This window comes from Dendrobates tinctorius, unplaced genomic scaffold (genome assembly GCF_039654945.1).
Source record: "Dendrobates tinctorius isolate UK_male_01 unplaced genomic scaffold, ASM3965494v1 ptg000250l, whole genome shotgun sequence".
NCBI lineage: Eukaryota > Metazoa > Chordata > Amphibia > Anura > Dendrobatidae > Dendrobates > Dendrobates tinctorius.
The window spans coordinates 37,098,148-37,118,946 of NW_027361917.1; the positions used below are offsets into that span (position 1 = coordinate 37,098,148).

Genomic DNA, 20,799 nt, shown 5'->3' on the forward strand with positions numbered 1-20,799 from the left:
GGGGAGCAGTGGCAAGAGTTCGGCTGAAGGCCTGGCACCAGAAGGGGGTACGTGGGGACTACACCCCATGCTCCCGTCCGTTGTCAGTGTGGGGAGAGCGGACCCATTAAAGGGATCCGTCGCCCCTAAGGAGAGACCAGGCATGGAATGTAGGTTGTAGGAGTGGGTATGGGGAGACGACACGCCACGTTCCCGCCTTTTGATGATTTTGGGAGTTCGAGACCTTGAAAGGCCCCGTCACCTGTTCAATCCATGGGAAAAAAAGTTAAAAAATAAAATAAAGTCGGGGTCTGAAGCCAAACCCTAGTGCCTCCTACAGACACTAAGAACAAACTGGTTGAGGATAGAGCCAGCAGAGGGTGTATACTGCGGAGGAGTTAATTTTTTTGTGTATTTGCTTAGTGTCCTTTTAGTGGCAGCAGCATAACACCCATGGTCCTGTGTCCCCAATGAGGCGAAGGAGAAATAAGCTTTAAGTTTTAAAGAGAAGATTTGAAAATGAATGCTGAAATGTTGCCACAGTAAGCGATAAACGGCTTCATATGGTGCAATGTCAGGAGCATATTGCTCCCTTATGGGAAGACACTTTACCTGAGAGGTGTGTGCTGTGATCTGAGCACAGAAAAGCATGTTAAAATTGCTTAGGTAATTAAAGGCGTTGTCCAATGAAAATAAGTTATCACAGGATGGGTAATAACTTGCTGATATGCAGGGGTCCAACTGCTAGGACTACACCAGTGGGGAGATCAAGGAACTTTTACACCACTACAATGGATCAACAGTGTACATGTGCGACGCCACTGCATTCATTCCTATGAAGCTGCAAATGTTGCGCTCGTCTTTTTCTAGCAGCCTAAGGCTAGTTTCACACTAGTGTTTTTTAGCGCTGCGCTTCCTGCGCAATAGAATCGCATGCAAAAAACACATCATGCGTTTTGTATGCGTTTGATTTTTTTAGGCGCATGCGTTTTAACCAGTTTATAGCGATGTTAACTCTTAAAACACATGCGATTTTAAACTTTCCCATAGACTGTAATGTTATTTTTTTTGCGCATTCCGTGCGCATGCGTTTTTTTTTGAGACCGGTCGGACGGACCAAAAATGCAACAGGTTGCGTCCGGCGCGCTTAGGCACACACTACAAAAAATGCATGCGCACGAAAACGCATACGAACGCGTGCATATGCTAGACCATGCGCCCCCATGTTAAAGATAGGGGCGCATGACGCATGCGCATGGACGCGCACAAAGCGCAGTGCTAAAAAACGCTAGTGTGAAACCAGCCTAAAAGAATAAATGGAGAGGTGGTTGGGCATCCGACCTGCCATGCCATATTGTAATGGGATAAAAGCTCTCCATGAGGAATAAAAATTGGTACGGATGCCAGTTGTGTTATGCCCACCAATCGGCAAGTTGTCGCTTATCTCGTGAATAGGTGATAACTTGTTTGAACTGAACAACCCCTTTAAAGTACGGTAGATCAGTTTACCAAAAAATCATGGTGCTGGATACAGTGTCAACACAATACCATGAGAAAACATTGCCATGATGTTAAACATTTAATAAAGAAGAAATAAATTGTGTATGTACCAGTAAACGTACTTGCATCATCCCTCTCAATTCTGGTTCCGTCACTTGTGGAAACGCAAGTAAAGTGCAATGGTTCAACTTCTAAGAGGCCGGTGAGAGACGTGAAGCTGCCCTCTGCCGCTGTGCTGCTGTTCACCTTCCCGCTGCCTGTCAGGACAATGCACAATGCACAGATGTCATCATGTCAAATCCAGAAAACAAATATTTACCACGTCTACTTTACATCTGCATCATTTTTTAAAACATTTTTTTTGTTAGGAAGTAATAACTATTAAAAGTTATTCAGCAGTTTTTCATTTTTCCAACAAAATTTACAAAACTATACTTTTTTTTTTTAGGGCCCAAATCACATTTGAAGTGACTCAGATGCCTATATGAATATGCAAATAAAGTCCGTGGAGCCTCATTTAAGAGTCTCAAACACAGGACTAGCCAGATCTTCCTCCAAGAAGGACCCAGCCAAGGAGTGGCTCCTTTCGGAAACCACCATTACCACCATAAGTCAATATCCAGCTCTTTACGAGTTTACAGATATGACAAGGGAAATACCAAGGCCAGGTATCCATCCACAGACAGCTGTTTCGGGGTGTTACCCCTCATCAGTGTGGAGTAGGATTCTAGCTAGGTGGGAGCAATGCCTAGTAGACCAACATCACAAAACAATCACTGACCTCAGGGAGACCCGTCAAAGAAAACACTGCGGCAGCTGGCAAAGGCGCTCAGTCAGTGAAATCCTAGGTGCATTGCTCCCTGGGAAATACGAATATGTAAATAAAGTCTGTGGAGCCTCATTTAAGAGTCTCAAACACGGGACTAGCCAGATCTAACTCCAGGGAAGGACCCAGCCATATCTGTAAACTCGTAAAGAGCTGGATATTGACTTAAAGGGCCACTTAATATGGTGGCAATGGTGGTTTCCGAAAGGTGCCTCTCCTTGGCTGGGTCCTTCTCTGGAGGAAGATCTGGCTAGTCCCGTGTTTGAGACTCTTAAATGAGGCTCCACGGACTTTACATATTCGTATTTCCCAGGGAGTAATGCACCTAGGATTTCACTGATTGAGCGCCTTTGCCGGCTGCCGCAGTGTTTTCTTTGACTGGTCTCCCTGAGGTCAGTGATTGTTTTGTGATGTTGAGATGCCTATATGACAGAAAATACCCAAAAGTGACTCCATTTTAAAAACTGCACCCCTCAAAGTGCTGAAAACCCCATTTAAGAAGTTTATTAATCCTTTTGGTGTTACATAGGAATTAAAACATGTGGAAGGAAAATACATTTTACTTTTTCCCACAAAAATGTTGCATTAGCCCCAAATATTTTCATTTTCTCAAGGGAAACCGTAGAAAATGGACCATACAATTTGTTGTGCAATATCTCCTAAGTACACCAATACCAAATATGAGAGGGAAAACTACTGTTTGGGCGCACAACAGGGCTTCGGATGGGAAGGAGCGCCATTTGACTTTTGGCATGCAAAATTGGCTGTAATAGATAGTGGACGCCATGTCGCATTTGCAGAGCCCCTGATGTGTCTAAACAGTTGAAGCTCTTGGCAAGTGACCCCATTTTGGAAACTACACCCATCAAGGAACGCATCTACAGGTGTGGTGAGCACCTTGAACTCAGAGGTGCGTCACCAAATTTTATAACGTTGAGCCGTGAAAATTAAAAAAAAAATCCAGTAAAAATTTTTCATTTTTACAAGGGTAACAGGAAATATAGGGGCTTTTGTGTACTCATCGTAAAATCCTTTTCTCCGAGCCATTCATTGTGGACACAGAGACAGTGGGTGTTATGCTGCTTGCCTCTAGGAGGACACTAAGTAAACCAGAAAAAAGTTAACTCCTCCCCTGCAGTATACACCCTCTCGCTGGATGAGATATCTCCAGTTCAGTGAAAAAAGCAGTAGGAGCTTAAACAGTCAACAATAACCATAACTATGTCAAAACCTAAGAATGCTACAAATGAGCCAGTAGGCTTAACAGAGCGGGTGCTGTGTCCCCCAATGAATGGCTCGGAGAAAAGGATTTTACGGTGAGTACACAAAAATCCCTATTTCTCCTACGCCTCATTGGGGGACACAGACAGTGGGACGTCCTAAAGCAGTCCCTGGGTGGGGAGCATACATCTGCTAATACCCCATATACCACTGAGTCAACACTGAGGTACTGCCGATTGCAGGATGCGTCTGCCGAGAGCTGCATCCGCAGAGGCCTGAGAATGAATTTGGTAATGTTTTGTAAAAGTATGCAGACTGGACGAAGTCGCAGCCTTGCAGACCTGTTGTGCCGAGGCCTGGTGCCAAATGGCCCAAGAGGCGCCCACTGACCGGGTAGAGTGCGCCTTAATCCCAGCTGGGACAGGCGTATTCCCTACACGGTAGGATTCCTGAATTGCTGAGCGAATCCACCTGGCTAGCGGTGCTTTTGAAGCAGCTAGGCCTTTCCTATGGCCTTCAGGAAGTATGAATAGGGCATCTGACTTGCGGAAGGGAGTCATCCGCGAGATGTACCGTTTCAGCGCCCTAACCACATCCAGGGTGTGGAGGGCCTTCTCAATGCGATGGACTGGCGCCGGACAAAAGGAAGGCAAAACAATTTCCTCGTTGCGATGGAAAGAGGAAACGACCTTGGGCAGGAAGGACGGGGGCGTCCTGAGATCTTCTTTGTCCTGATGAAATTTCAGGAACGGAGAACGGCATGACAGAGCTGCCAATTCCGAAACTCATCTGATTGACGTAATTGCCACTAGAAAGACCACTTTCCAAGAGAGGATGGTCAATGACACGTCCTGCAACGGTTCAAAAGGATCCTCCTGTAAGGCCCCGAGAACCAGATTAAGGTCCCATGATTCCAATGGCCTTCTATAAGGAGGGGTCACACGGGAAACTCCTTGAAAAAACATCCTGCCCTGAGGCTTGGTGGCAATTTTTCGTTGGAAAAGCACTGACAAGGCCGAAATTTGGCCCTTGAGCGAGCTAAGCGCGAGGCCTGATTTTAATCCGGATTGAAGGAACTCCAATATGCCCGGGATGGAGAACACCAGAGGGGAACGACCATGACCATGATCATGACCATGAAAGAAGATTTTCCAGGTGCGGTGATGGATACGCTTGGATACAGGCTTCCTAGCACTAATCATGGTGGAAATCACGTTGAGAGAGAATCCAGCCTGTGCTAAAATCCAGGATTCAACGGCCATGCCGTCAAAGACAGGGCCCCGGACTTCTGGTGGTAAAATCGGGCCCTGAGAAAGCAGATCCGTGCGATCTGAAAGTCGCCAGGGGACGTCAGCGACTAGCTGTATTAGTTCTGCATACCATGCTCGGCGCGGCCAATCTGGCGCGACTATGATCACTGGTACCCCCTCTGCTCTGATCTTCTTGATGACCCTCGGAAGCAAGGGAAGACGGGGAAAGATGTACGGGAGCCGGAACCAGTGCCATGGCAGAACTAGGCGTCCACTCCGATGGCGAATGGATCGCGCGATTGGGCAATGAACCGAGACACCTTGTTGTTTAGTCTGGGGGCCATGAGGTCCACATCCGGCATCCCCCAACGAAGACAAATCTGGTGAAAGACTTCCGGATGAAGAGACCACACTCCCAAGGCAATGCCTTGGCGACTGAGAAAATCTGCCACCCAATTTTCGACGCCGGGGATGTGAATTGCTGAAATGGGTGAATGGTTGGTCTCGGCCCAATGGAGGATGTGACTCTCTTCGTGCATGGCCATCCTGCTCCGGGTACCTCCCTGGCGGTTGATATACGCTACAGTCGTGGCGTTGTCTGATTGGATCCTGATGGGGTGACATGCGAGAAGGTGGAAACTCCGTAGAGCAAATCTGATCACACGTATCTCCAAAATGTTGATGGGGAGACGTGATTCTCGGGTCGACCAATGACCCTGTGCCGTGTGGAGACGAAAGACCGCACACCAGCCGAGAAGACTTGCGTCGGTGGTTACTACCAACCATCTTTCTGGGAGGAAAGACCTCCCTTGATTCAGGGAGGGCCTCAGAGTCCACCACTTGAGGGCTTGCCTGACCCAGGGAGAACGCGTTCTTGTCCCAAGCTAACAGCAACGCGTGTTGTAAGGGACGGAGATGGAACTGTGCAAATGGTACTGCTTCCATGGCAGCCACCATATTTCCGAGAACTCTCATGCTGAAACGAACGGAGTGAGAAGCTGGACGGGAAAGAGTCCGCACTGCCTGTTGTAAGGTTTGCGTCTTTTACGGAGGGAGAATGACCAACCCGCGGGCAGTGTCCAAGATCATTCCTAAAAAGGAAATCTGCTGAGCCGGTTTTGGGGAAGACTTTGCGTGAAAGTGTATTTACTGTTATCTCCACAGATTCTTCGTAGGCTGAAAGGGACGGACCCTTGATGAGCAGGTCGTCCAGATACGGTAACACTACTACTCCCCGAGAGTGGAGAATGGCCATGACAGCCGCCATGACCTTGGTAAAGACCCTGGGGGCAGTGGCGAGTGCGAAGGGCAAGGCAACAAACTGGAAGTGTTCCTCGTGAATTGCACAACGCAGGAACTGGTGGTGAGAAGGACAGATCGGAATGTGAAGGTAAGCGTCCTTGATGTCAATGGATGCTAGGAACTCTCCTTTTTCCATGGAAGCGACAACTTATCCGAGAAATTCCATTCGGAATCGCCGAGCCGTGACAAACTGATTTAAGAGTTTGAGTTCCAGAATGGGTCGCATCGTGCCGTCCTTCTTTGGAACCACAAAGAGGTTTGAATAAAATCCTCTGAACCTCTCGTGATGAGGGACTGGAATGATGACTCCGTCTCTTAAGAGAGCCTGAACAGCCCGAAGGAAGGATCTTGTCTTTCCCTTGGGCGCAGAGGAAAGGAAAAAGCGAGTTGGAGGGGGAGCGGAAAACTATCTTGTATCCGGAAGACACCAGCTCCCTCACCCACTTGTTGTGGACGACCGCGAGCCAGGTATGGCTGAAGGAAAGTAGATGACCGCCTACTTTGTCTGCGTCCGCCGGATACTGCAACAAGTCATTGGGTAGATCTATGAGATCTGGCTCCCTTGGATCCAGAAGCCCTAGGTCTGGGTTTCCAAGAGCGGTTAGGTCTGTACGAGACCTGGGAGCCTCTGTCTCCGCGCGGAGACGGACCTGATCTAGAAGAGAAGGTAGAGGATGACCAACCGGAGTTGTTGCGAAAGGATCGAAAGCGCGTCGGCTGTTGGTTGCGAAACGGCCGAGCAGCTTTTTGTTGAGGGAGGAATTTACTTTTTCCCCCGGTAGCATCAGAAAGGAGCTGATCTAGTTTCTCTCCAAAAAGACAACCCATTTGAAAGGGGAGAGAAGTCAATGATTTTTTAGAGGTGGCATCCGCCCACCAGTCGCGGTGCCATAGGGCTCTTCTAATGGATAACGCATTAGCGGCAGTTTGAGCAGCACAATTGGCGACATCAAAAGAGGCGTCCACTACAAAGTCCGCTGCGTGAATTATCTGCCTGGCGACCGTGGTTGCCTCCGGAGGAAGATTGGTGCTCTGGAAGGAAGTGATCAAGACCTCTGCCCAATCGGCCATTGCTTTAGTGACCCAAATTGCCGTGAAAGATGGAAAAAGCACTGCTCCTGAAGCTTCAAAAACTGAACGGGCCAGGTAATCAATCTGACGATCGGAGGGGTTTTGGATTGAGGAACCCTCAAAACGGATAGAAGCGTTTTTGAAGCAAGGCGCGATACAGGCGGGTCCACCGGAGGGGACTGTAACCAATCCTTCATTAGGTCTAGATAAAAAGGGTATTTAGCCTGAGTAGACTTTTGCCCTGTGAACCACTTATGCGGACGAACCCTATGTTTTTGGGCAACTTCCTTAAAGTCCGGATGGCTGGTAAATAACCTGCGCACACGCTTGGTTTTCTTAAGTGAGATAGGATGTGCTGGAGCGGGAACATTATCCTCATCCAACTTCAGAATCCTGTTGACTGATTCTATAAGAGAATCAAGCGACTCTTGATCAGTTGGGGGATTCTGAGGGGCTGACGTGTCAGATTCGAATCCAGAGTCGTGCTCGCTGAGAACTTCAGGAGAGGGAGAGCGAGAGACCGGAGTCGCAGATGCAGAGGCACGAACGGGACTAGGGGAAGCGTCATGGGTCCGCTTTCTAGAGCCCTGACCATCCCTTGAACGGGTACGGCCCCTGCTGGTGGCGGTTCCCGCCCGCCGCCAGAGCCCACCTCGGGGGGTAAGGACGCCTTCTGGCTTAAAGAGTCCTCCCGGAGGGAGAATATAGCCTGGGTCAGAGACTCCACTGACCGTGACAGGGACGCAGCCCACTCAGGGGTACTAAACACAGGAGGCCTGTCAGCAGCGGCGGCGAGGGGCGCCTGAGCGCAGGTCGGGTCGCAGTCAGTGCATAACGGATTAGTCTGTGCACTAGGTAAGGCAGACTTGCAAGTGGTACACACGGTCAAAAATGCAGTGTGCTTTTTAGCAGCCCATTTAGCTTCCTTAGATTGAGATATAGTGCTCCTGAAAGGGTTAACTGCAAAGTCTGCTGCAGCTGCAGGGAACGTGCCGGGAAGGGGCTAAGCTTTAGTCTGAGGGCAGATGCAGCTTACCCGGTTCTATGCTGCGTCCCCCGGGAGGAATAGCGCTGTCCCTGCGGTGTCACCCGGTATCCGGCAGAATGCTCGCCTCACAGCTCATCCAGAGCAGGCTGTAGGTAAACGGATATGGCCCCCGAGACTGGGATTGAGCGTCTCGTCAGGGATGAGAAGCGCCAAGGCGAGGGGGCGGCGATAATAGCGCGGGCGGCGCAATTCAAATTGCGGCCTAGTAGGCCAGAAAAGCCGGGGGCTAAATTTTTGAGCCTACCTGTGGTAGGCGCCGGTGGGCGTGGCGGGGCTAGTGTGCGGCGCTATTGAAATTGCAGCCTAGCAGGCCGGGAACTAAATTTTTCGGGCTACCCGCGGTAGCGCCGAGGGGGGGGGGGGGCATCGCCGCTGACGCTACATCAGCGCTTCTCCCGGGGGGCCAGGACCCAACCCCATACCTCCACTCCAGTGCTCAGCGCTGTCCGGTCATCCATGCAGGCTCTCATCCTCCTGGGCTGATGAAGCAGAGCTGGAGGATTTCTTAAAGGGGCCATGCTTATTCGATCCTCCCTATGATAGGGGGATGGAGAGCTATGGGGCTGATTGAGGGCCTACGTAAGCGCTGTCCAGTCTTCTCCATTCCGTGCGTCTGCCCTCATATCCGTGGATCACCGGACTCCGGTCGTAAGGATCATCGCCAATTGCTAGAGGAATCAGCCCCAAACGTCGCAGGAAAGTGTATGTGAAGGGTTACTCCACGTGCTTGCCTGTTGTTGGTTCGGGGGAGAGCGGACCTTAGAAAGGAACCGTCGCCCCCTTCACTCCGTTAATTAAAAAATAAAAATGCCTCCTACAGACACTAAGCATGAACTGGAGATATCTCATCCAGCGAGAGGGTTTATACTGCAGGGGAGAAGTTCACTTTTTTTCTGGTTTACTAAGGCTATGTGCACACGGTGCGGATTCTGCTGCGGATCCGCAGCGGTTTTGGCCCTGCGGGTCCGCAACAGGTTTAGGTGCGTTGTACAGTACCATTGTTTTCAATAGTAAACTGAAAAACGCTGTGCACATGCTGCGGTTTCACACCTTATCCATTATGAGGTGTGAAACCGCAGGGCAAAACCGCAGGCTAATCCGCAGATAAACTGCAGGTCTTTTGTCCTGCGGATTTACCTGTGGATTTTTCAAAAAAATCCGCACAACCCAAAAACTACGGGGGCACTTACCCCAAGTCTCCTCCTAGTGGCAAGCAGCATAACACCCACTGTCTCTGTGTCCCCCAATGAGGCGTAGGAGAAAATGGACCATATAATTTGTTGTGCAATTTCTTCTGAGTACATCGACACCCCATACGTGGCGGATAACTACTGATTGGGCTCACGGCATGGTGCATAAGGGAATGAGTGAAATTTAATTCTGGAGCACAATTTTGGCTGAAATAGACTGAAAATGCCATGTTTTTGGAAATGATACCCCTCTGTGAATTTATCTACAGGTGTAATGATGATTTGACTCCACAGGTGTTTTCCAGAAACAAGAGCAGAAAATGGTGCTGAGCAAATCGGCCAAGTGTAGTGCCCATAATATTGTAGTGCTTAGTATGTTAAAGTACCCATACATTGTGCCCAACTCATGTTTCTTGAGACATGCACTCAAAAATTAAAACTTTAATCGCTACAGAAATGCCAAACATGTGAACACTAAATGTAGCTTAGGCACACTGTGCGGCTCAGAAGGGAGGGGGGGCATTTGGATTTGGGAGCACAGAATTCGCTAGATCTCTTTTCGGGGAGAAAGAGCCATTTCACTTTTCCACAGCATTTGTGCTACCACTAATGTGGAAGCTCCCTATATTTCCATTAACAGATGATGGACCTGCGTGGGGACTTGCTTTTTTTTGGATTGAGCTGAAGATTTTACATAACGTTTAGGATCACATTTATCCTGTGCTCTACGCTGAGCACTTACATCAGGGTTTCCATCTAAATCTCCAAATGACGTTATTCATAAGAAACCCCCAAGGGAACCATTCACTATAAGGCTGTGTGCACACGCTGCGGAATCTGCTGCAGATTCATCTGCGCGGATTTTGCAAAATCCGCAGATAAATCCGCAGGTCAAAAGACCTGCGGTTTATCTGCGGATTAGCCTGCGGTTTTGCCCTGCGGTTTATCATCTCCACAATGGAGGAGATGGTAAACCGCTGCGGAATCTGCAGAAAGAATTGACATGCAATTCTTTCTGCGGATTTGAAACCGCAGCAAAATCCGCGCGGAAAATTCCGCAGCGTCTGCACAGCAGTTTTTAATTCCTATAGGGAATAATGGTACTGTACACCGCAGCAGAATCCGCAGCGTGTGCACACACCCTAATGAGGTAACAGATACTTTTGACTCCGTCTGGCTTCTGTTCAGCAGTGTCCTTTTCAGAGGTTCAGAAAACTGTGGCTGACAGCGCTTTTATGTATGCCTAAAAAGACTGACAAGGCTGGACCATAGGTCAGACAGCATACACAGTACTTCCATCTGCTTCACATATTTCAGAGATTTACATGGAAACCCCGGTGTAAGCGCTCAAAGCAGGATAAATGTGAACCGAGCCTTATTGCAATCTTTGGGAGGCAGAATTAACAAATCAGCAGCTGGTAAAGAATTGGATTTATTTTTTATACTGTTCACTGTGTGGTATAAGAGATTAGATTACTATTCTTCAGGTCGATGCCATTTTCACAACATCAGATTAATAGTGTTCTTTTATGTTAGGCTGCTCTCACACACAAACTTTTTGGTATAAAACAGTTTTTGCATCACCATATTTTGACAGCTATACTATTTCTATACTTCTTTCGATAGCCATGTGGTGGCTTATTTTTTGCGGGACAAGTTGATGTTTTTATTGGTACCATTTTCAGGGTCATGACTTGCTTTCTAGTCCTATTTTTGGGAGGCAGAATGAACAAAAAATTCTGGAATTTTTTTATGCCATTCCGAGTGTGGTAGAAGTGGTAAGGCAGATTTAAGGGGGTTTTACACATAGCGATATCGCTAGCAATATCACTAAAACGTCACTGATTTTGTGACGTTATAGCGATATCGCTAGCGATATCGCTATGTGTGATACTTACCTCCGACTGGCTCCCCTGCTGTCCATCGCTGATCGCGCAAGATCGGGCGGCTCCATTTCTCGTCGTCAGCTTCCTGCTGGGGCTTCCTGCTGTGACGACGAGCGACGCGTGGAGGCGGGCGGGAGGACGTCAGGATCGCTGTGTGTGAAAGGTAAGTATCGTGCGCTGCGTCGCTGCTGCATCGCTGTGAGATCTTCCTGTGTGGAAGCTCACTAGCGATCATTTAGCGATGCACCAGCGATCCTGACCAGGTCATATCGCTGGTCGGATCACTGGTGCATCGCTAAATGTAAAAGGCCCATTAGTCTTCAGGTCACTTCGATTACAGCAATACCTCATTTACATAATTTTTTTAATGTTTTTCCCCTTTTACACAACGTTTATTTTTTTTAAGAAAAAAATAATTATTTTTGCTTTGCTATATTCGGAGAGCTATAACTTTTTTTTACCTTCTCCACTAACGGAGGTGAATGGTGACTTGTTTCTTACGGGACAAGTTGACCTTTTCAGTGATACCAATTGTATTTACATTGGTCTTTTTTATAGTGTTTTATTCTACTTTCTGTTCAGTGATGTGATTTTTTTCTTTGCTTTTTTACGGTGTTCACTGAAGGGGTTCACTAATGTGACAAATGTATAGTCTATTTTAGTTTTTACATAAATATTTGTGTAATTTCTCTAGAGATAAATGTATAGTCTATTTTAGTTTTTACATAAATATTTGTGTAATTTCTCTAGAGATAAATATTTTTTGTAATCTTTTATAAAAAAATATTTTAACTTTTACTTTTTTACTTAGTCTTTCTATGGTACTAACTTATTACTCTGATCGCTGCATTATGTCACTGTTGCACTGACAGATCATCTTTTAGATCATGCTGCTGGCATGGTCTAAACAGGCCATCATAGTTGAAGACCCAGAGGTCATCATTTGACCTCGGATTGCCATAGCAACGATCAGCCACTGCAAGGACGTCGCAGAGCGAGCATGGCTCCTGGCAGTGACAGCCGAATCTCATCTATCAATTAAGCTGGGCGCACATAAGGCTATTATCTGGGAACAGATTCTGTGCCCACACGATCGCAAGGAAGTACTGGTATGTCCATTTGCGGGAACGCACTGCAAAATAGCATGTATTTGTATGTTCAATATCGGGAAGGGGTTAATATCTCTTTTTGGGGCACATATGCACTTCTTAAAAAATGTTATTGCATTTTTAAGAAAGGTGCAGCATCCAGGGCTGTGGAGTCGGTAAGCCAAACCTGCGACTCCGACTCCTCAATTTCCCTTACACCGACTCCGACTCCAACTCCGACTCCGACTCCCACACATATTGCTTATATTTAAGTGAAAAATTTATTGTAGTACAATGTGAACCTCAGACATTTAATCATTTTTATGATCCAATAATCAAGATATTTAGAACAGAATATATATTGGTGTACTACCCGGTTTTCATTCTTTTTGGTACAGATACGATATGGATAGACAGATATGGATAAATGGATAGATAGAGCAGATTTCTAATCTGCTTTTGCTATTGAAAACATTATCTATGAGCTCAAAAACCTTTCAGGTGATGCGGTTTTTTAAAAAGATGATCAGCTTTTGCAGCTGAAAAACGTATCCTCAAAAAACACAGGAAAAACGCTGTGTGTGAATGTAGCCTTAGATCAGGAATAGAACAGCCATTTATAGGACATTTCATAACTTTCCCAAACTCCTATGAAAAAATATTCAGCACATCCTGCATTGAATTACTGTACCCAATTTATTATATATTTTAGGAGTCGGAGTCGGTCCATTTTATACCGACTCCGACTCCACCAAAATGAGCACCGACTCCGACTCCACAGCCCTGGCAGCATCATAAAAAAACTTCTTGCGTGTTACTTTTTCTTCTGCTTTTAAAGAGGATCTGTCTCCACATTTGACCTATCCAAACTATTACTATGGTATACAGGTTATAGACTGCTTAGACCAGTCCTCCCTGTGTGCCTGATATCAGACAGCTTGTTGTTGAGAAATCATCTTTTATCACTTTATATAAATGGCATCTTCCAGTCTCTGTGGAGGAAGCTGCCTGGACGTTAACTCTGCCTCCAGAGATTGAAGGGGGGAGGTACCAGTGTGATATGTAATGGGTTACCAGAGTGATGAGCAATGGTCACCAGTGTGAGACATGTAACCAACACAGAACAGGAAAAATTAAATTTTTCTTCTTGAAAACACAAGAAGACAAAACACTGTTGCATTGTAACAATATGCTAGCCCTGTCTGCCTGTGAGATGAAAGCTGAAGTGGAGAGGAACCTGCAGATGTGTCAGGCATAATCACACAGTGAGATCAGGAAAGCAGAGAGCGGCCATTACACATCATACTGGTAACACTGGTATCCATTGCACATCACACTGGTAACTCCCCTTCACATAAAGTAAGCTCTGGGGGCAGAGTTATCTCCAGGCAGCATCCTCTCCATAGCCTGGGACAGGTCATTTATATAAAGTGATAAGAGTTCACAGCAATAACACCTGATATGAAGCATACAGGTAGGACTGTTTTCAGCAGTCTATAGGTCAAATGTAGTGACAGATTCCTATTAAGTAGTTTACTGTGGGGGTTAATTACTTTTATACTTTGATAGATCAGACTTTTACAGACACAGTAATTCCAGATAAGTTTACTTTATGCTCAGATTGTAAAAATTGTGAAAAGAGGGGGGGGGGGGGTGATTCGAATTTGTATATTGGGTTGGCTTTACAGGAGTATCAAGATAGTAGACATTGGGGATTTAAAGCAGGTCTTTGATGATGGACATGGCATGGACACCAGCGATTGCTCCATTTAGGTCTGTCACGGGTGGTGTCGTATAAATGGTAATACAGCAGTGATCAAAGTAAGCTCTGGTTGCTGCTGTTACAGTTAAATGCCAGCTGCACAACATATGCAGAATCTGCCATGTGTGGAGCAGGCTCAGCTTCTGAGCCCCTCCACATATATGGGCCCCAGAGTAGCTGTACAGGTACGACCATTTTCACTAACAGTTTAAAGCAGATTTGTCACCTGACTTCACAAACTACATACTTTAAAAGCTTTCCTAGACCCGATGAGTCTGGTGTATTTACTTTTGACACGTTATGTCTGAATAGCTCTATAATTTGGATATTATGATGGGCTTTTTAGGAGTTCAGCTATAGAATTAAATAGCTCGTGAGTCCAGTTTCTACTGACCCAGCATCATAAGGAGGACCATGTCGACCAATCAAATAATTTTTTTTTAACTTGCCCTAAATCAGGAATTTGGCTGCTATTTGGAACCAAGATACTATCTTATATTTTTTTGCACGTTTTTAAATGTGTGATGCTCATTATAGGCCCAAAACCAGCATTCAGATAAAAGTGTTCACATATAGACAAGTACAGGGAAGCACAGTCAGTTATCAGAACATTAAATCAATGATAACTCATTAGGCAAGGCTGTTATTAAACAGTTTGGCCCCGCATTATACATCATATATTATTTGCATAGCCAATGCAAAGATTAGCTTTTCTTATATACTGTAGTATGGCGCCACCTGGAGAACGAAATGTTTAGTCACGTGAAGATCAATCTATAGAAAGGGCAATTAAGGCAGAAAGACATTTCTATTGGCTGCCTTCCAGTAAACCGTACAACACTATGCAAGTACTGAGCATGTGTGACCACTAAGCGCAGAACCGGACCTGCACATTTCTATACATTTTCAACATCACGGGGCACCAAATTATGTAAGAACATGTCTGACTATTGGATGACTTTCTTAATAGCATAGAAGTTGCAAAGATCATTCGTATTTCATTATTTAAATAGTGCGTGTGACGTTATGTAATGGTGGAACAACCCTTTTAAATGGTTTTCCCATATTTTACAAACAAAAAAAGACCCTTCATATTTTATGTCATATGACAAACAGTTTGTCCACAGGTTTCATAAGGATAAACTATCTTTAGGATAGGTCATGAGTATCAAAGAATCACTCCATACACGGTATAGTAGTAGAGGCCAGGAACAGCACAGATACCTCTATTCAAATGAATGGGAGTAGATCTGCAGTACCCCGCTATGGCCATGCAACTGAAAAGCTGTGCAGCTCCAATAACTGATCACAACCAGCCTCTGCCGCCACTGGAAACAGCTGATCGATGGAATTAATTGTGAACATAAGCAAAAGATGTAGCGGTACTGTAGGTGTGATGTGTGGTTATATTCTATATATGTCACTGCATTACTTACCTAAAAGCACATCTGAAAGGTCAATTTCATCAGACTGTATTCCCGAGCTACTATTATATATGTTTTTACACGAGGAGCCGCTGACTTCCAAATCAAATAGTACCGGATCAAAAGGAGAACTATACAGTCCATACCTAGAAGAGAAAAGTAAGATGTAAGTCTCTGATTGACAATAGGGAGGGGTCGGATGCACGGGCGATCGCTTCAGCTAAATTCTGCTGCCCCATGTGGCAAACATATCGCTCACAATTCAGCAAGACTGGCGTTCTCACACCAGTATTGATGAACTGTGCTCTGCAGTAAGACGTGCCAAATTCATTAAGAAGCATGTGCCTTTAACTGCCAGGTAAACTGTCAGAAATGTTACTCCAGTCAGTAAGTCACTTCACTGGCGTAAATCATTATGCATTTGTCAGGCAAAAAGTCATGATCTGTCACAACAGAAAAAAAAACAACAAGTATTTGCCCCATAAAACCTCGGCCATGCAGTAAAAACCACTAAATCTTCAGACAAAAAAAAATGTTACTGCTTGATAATGAAATCACAGAGCAAGACAAAAAAAAATTAAGAATGCACATTGAATATTGATCTGATTGAATAAACTGAACTAAGTGAACAAATGGCAACCAACAATAAAGAATAATCAGCTTCTGGAGAAGAAAACCTTTTATTTAACAAAGTTTGTTACCTAGTTTGGAGTAGCGCCTCCATAGGTGTAAGGCGGTCCTGCAGCTGTCTGGACACCGCTGTAAGCAGTGATGCACAGGCCGTGCTACATCCAGCCAGGTCTTCATCCTTCACATAATTTAACAAGACAAAGTACCAGTAGACAGCTCCTAAAGTAGAGAGAGAGAAGATCAGACTTAAGATGTAAGACTACAGATGTCTGGCACATTCCCACAAATCCGGCACATACCTCCAGTGGCAGCAGAGGGAAGGTAAGTCATGTTTTCCAACAACGCTTTCAAAAGTACAAAGCCAAAACCTTGCTGATTCGGATCACACTTTCCATTGCTTCATATAAAAAAAAAAAAAAAAAGGAAAAATCTGTATAGAAATGATTGTAACAGATTTCATCCAAACTAAAACACTACAAAGTTCACCTTGGGAATTCCTTGGTGTTACAACTGTGCTACATACTATTCATGTGATATGACCTGCAATATGAACCCAAGTCCAGGTTTCACCACTTTCCAGTTATGTCATAGATGAATCTTGTTATAATTTTTATGAACTATATTTGTCTTATATTATGGAAATAAGACTGAGAAAGAAAGCGAGGTGAGAAGTGTGCGAGTATGTTTAAAGGGGTTATTTCAGTGTTATTATTTTAGGAGCACAGCACTCCCTCACCTGCCAAACTCCTGATGCTTGGGGGCCGCTGTGCTCCTGATTAATATTGGTAGGCAGTTTGGACCAGCAGAATGGCCATGCTACTGGGCTGAACTCTGTGATCCTGATGTGGCTACACGAGGCAGCTTCACCCCTGTATCATCAGAAGAACAGACACACTGAAGCTGGCCTGAATTGGGAAGTCACAGTGACCACAGCCAGCTTCAGGGCAGTGCTTTCTAGTTTTTTTTTGTTTTTGTTTTGTTTTTTAAAGGCATACAAAGACTACACGTTGGCATGTTGGGTTACTGCCACTAAATCACAGAAGTGCTCGATCCTTAGGCAATCAACAGTAAAATAAAAAAAAATACCGATAAAAGGAGATTTTTGTGTACTCACCGTAAAATCTCTTTCTCTTAGCCTTTAATTGGGGGACACAGAACCTTGGGTGTTATGCTGCTGTCCACTAGGAGGCGACACTATGCATAATCTGAAAAAGATTAACTTTGGCTCCTCCTCTGCAGTATACACCCCTGGACGGCGTCAGCCTTCTCCAGTTTTGTGCCAAAGCATAAGGAGGAACGTAACCAAATAACATAACCATGCCTGTAAGAAGGCTACTATGTACGAGCTCAAGAACAATATGAGAACTCAACAGGAAACAACGGCCCGTAAGGGCAACAGGGTGGGAGCTGTGTCCCCCAATTAAAGGCTAAGAGAAAGAGATTTTACGGTGAGTACACAAAAATCTCCTTTACTCTGTCGCCTAATTGGGGGACACAGAACCTTGGGACGTCCCAAAGCAGTCCCTGGGTGGGAAGCAGTGGACGAATATTGTGCTGACAGTCCCCTAGACTTGGGGTACTGCCGCCTGCAGAACCAGTCTACCCAGGCTCGCATCCGCTGAGGACTGGGTATGAACACTGTAGTGTTTCGTAAACGTGTGTAGGCTAGTCCAAGTGGCCGCCTTGCACACTTGTTGTGCCGAAGCCTGATGCCGAATGGCCCAGGAGGCCCCTACTGCCCGTGTAGAGTGTGCCGTGATACCGGCCGGAAGAGGGGAACTGTTAAGTCGGTAGGCCTCATGTATGGTGGACTTGATCCACCTGGCAAGGGTAGCCTTGGAAGCCGGCAACCCCTTGCGACTACCTTCCGGAAGAATGAAGAGGGAATCGGATTTCCGGAAAGGTGCAGTCCTGGACACGTAAATCCGCAATGCTCTGACTAGGTCAAGCGTATGCAGAGCCTTCTCCACTCTATGGACCGGAACCGGGCAAAGGGAAGGCAGTGAAATCTCTTCGTTAAGGTGAAAGTTGGACACAACCTTCGGAAGGAAGGATGGTACCGTGCGGAGAACCACCTTGTCCTGGTGAAAGGCTAGGAAAGGTCGTCTGCAGGAAAGTGCTGACAATTCCGACACTCTGCGTAGCGAGGTGATAGCCACTAGAAAAACCACTTTCTGAGACAGAATGGAGAGTGGAACTCCTCTAAGAGGTTCGAAGGGTGGAGCTTGCAATGCTGTCAGGACCAGATTGAGGTCCCACGTATCCATCGGACGTTTGTAGGGAGGAACCAATCGGGAAACTCCCTGGATGAAAGTCCTTACTTGCGGTTTAATTGCAATGCGCTTTTGAAAAAGGACTGAAAGCGCCGACACCTGACTCTTAAGCGAACTTAAGGATAGCTTGGCATCTAGGCCCGATTGAAGAAAACCTAGTACCTTCGGGAGGGAATAAGGGAGTGGGACTTGTCCATGAGATTCGCACCAAGAAAAGTAGGCTTTCCAGGTACGATAATAGAGCTTGGCGGAGGCAGGCTTCCTTGCCCTGATCATAGTTGCAATGACTGCCGGTGAAAAACCTGCCTGGGTTAGAATCCAGGTTTCAAGGGCCATGCCGTCAAATTGAGGGCCCCTGAATCCTGGTGGAAGAACGGACCTTGAGACAGAAGGTCGTGGCGGTCGGGTAGACACCAGGGGGCGTCTGCCGTAAGTTGGACGATGTCGGCGTACCAAGTACGTCTGGGCCAGTCTGGCGCGATGAGGATGGTCGGAACTCCCTCTTGCTTGATCTTCCTCACGACCCTGGCGATTAGGGGGAGGGGTGTAAAAATGTACAGGAGTCAGAACTGGGACCAGTCCTGGACCAAGGCATCCGCTCCGAGCGACCGCGGGTCGTGTGTCCTGGCCATGAAATTGGGAACCTTGGTATTGAGATGGGATGCCATTAGGTCCACATCCAGGGTTCCCCAGCGTTGACAGATCTGGTAAAAAATCTCGGGATGGAGAGACCACTCCCCCGAGTCCATTCCTTGCCTGCTGAGGAAGTCGGCTTCCCAGTTTTCTACACCCGGAATGTGTACCGCAGAAAGTACCGACCTTGTGTCTTCCGCCCAGCGGAGGATATGAGCCACTTCTCTCATTGCCTGGGCGCTGCGGGTCCCGCCTTGGTGATTCACGTATGCCACAGCCGTGGCATTGTCCGACTGTATCCGTATGTGCGAGGCTGCAAGCAAGTGATGAAAGGCTCTCAGTGCCAAGAGAATGGCCCTGATTTCCAGAACATTGATGGGCAATGTCACTTCCCTCGGTGACCACTTGCCTTGTGCCCTGTGATGTAGGTGCACCGCCCCCCAGCCTGTCAGGCTTGCATCGGTAGTCAGGATCTCCCATTGTCCTGAGAGGAATGGCTTCCCTCGTGTAAGCGAGGTTGGTTTGAGCCACCAATGCAGGGACCTCCTGGTTGATGACGTCAACCTGAACTCCCTGTCGAGGGAGAAGGGGTTCCTGTCCCAAGATCTGAGTATGGCTAGTTGAAGGACCCTGAGGTGAAACTGGGCAAATGGCACTGCCTCTATTGCTGCTGCCATCCTGCCGAGGATTCTCATGGCAAACCGGAGAGATCGAGGAGGACTGCGAAGGAGTTTGCGAACTCCCAGACAGATGGCCAGTGTCTTGTCCTTGGGAAGGAGCACCAGGCCCCTGGTGGTGTCGAATACCATTCCCAGGAATGTTAGAGTCTGAGTTGGGATGGTCGACGATTTCTGTAGGTTGACTAGCCATCCCAGGCGACTCAGAGTGTCTAGAGTGATTGAGACACTGACCTCACAGTCTTTGAAAGTGGGAGACTTGACGAGGAGGTCGTCCAGGTACGGGACGACTAGAATGCCTCTTGAGTGCAGGACGTCCATGGTGGCCGCCATGACTTTGGTGAACGTTCTTGGAGCCGTGGCGAGTCCGAACGGAAGGGCGACAAACTGGTAGTGGTTTTGGTTGACAGCGAACCTGAGAAACCTTTGGTGGGCGGGAGCAATTGGTATGTGCAGATACGCATCCTGTATGTCTATGGAGGCGAGGTATTCTCCCTGCTCCATGGATGCAATGATGGACCGGAGGGACTCCATGCGGAAATGACGGACCCGTACGTAATTGTTGAGCTGTTTTAGGTCCAGTATGGGTCGGACGCCGCCTCCTTTCTTGGGGACTACGAACAAATTCGAGTAGAATCCTCGGAATCTCTCGTTCGCGGGAACCGGCACCACAACTCCTGATTGAAGGAGAGAGGAAACCGCTTGGTGGAAAACACGAGCCTTTTCTGGTGGTGTTGGAGGAACAGAAAGGAAGAACCGGTTCGGTGGAACGGAAGTGAACTATATCTTGTATCCGGAAGACACTATTTCCCTGACCCACCTGTCTTCTGTAATAGGCAGCCAGACTTGCTGAAAGAGTAAACGTCGGCCGCCTACTGGTGGGGGTGTCTTCCGGAGGTCTCGAGTCATGATGAAGTGAAGTTCTGAGGTTTTCCTCCCTTGGCCTGCTTTCGACTGCCAAGCCCTGTCCGGTCGCTGCTGCGTCCGTGGGTTGTCTCTGCGTGGAGAACGGTTGCGGTTTTGCGCTGGGCGCGAAACG

The 20,799-nt window shown here is 46.9% G+C and overlaps 1 protein-coding gene across 7 annotated transcripts in view; it reads right to left on the bottom strand.

The window, feature by feature from the left end:
- The window catches only part of BIRC6 (baculoviral IAP repeat containing 6), a 471,996-nt gene that overhangs the window by 334,327 nt on the left and 116,870 nt on the right, over positions 1 to 20,799 (bottom strand). For 6 of the 7 annotated variants that reach the window (XM_073557615.1, XM_073557616.1, XM_073557614.1 and 3 more), the window contains exons 20-23: positions 16,477 to 16,574; positions 16,249 to 16,396; positions 15,560 to 15,693; positions 1,590 to 1,736 (exon numbers count right to left, since the gene is read on the bottom strand). In XM_073557615.1, the coding sequence (XP_073413716.1) occupies positions 1,590 to 1,736; positions 15,560 to 15,693; positions 16,249 to 16,396; positions 16,477 to 16,574 (527 nt within the window). The remainder of the gene's footprint in view (positions 1 to 1,589; positions 1,737 to 15,559; positions 15,694 to 16,248; positions 16,397 to 16,476; positions 16,575 to 20,799) is intronic. The other variant, XM_073557613.1, reaches the window with a different exon arrangement.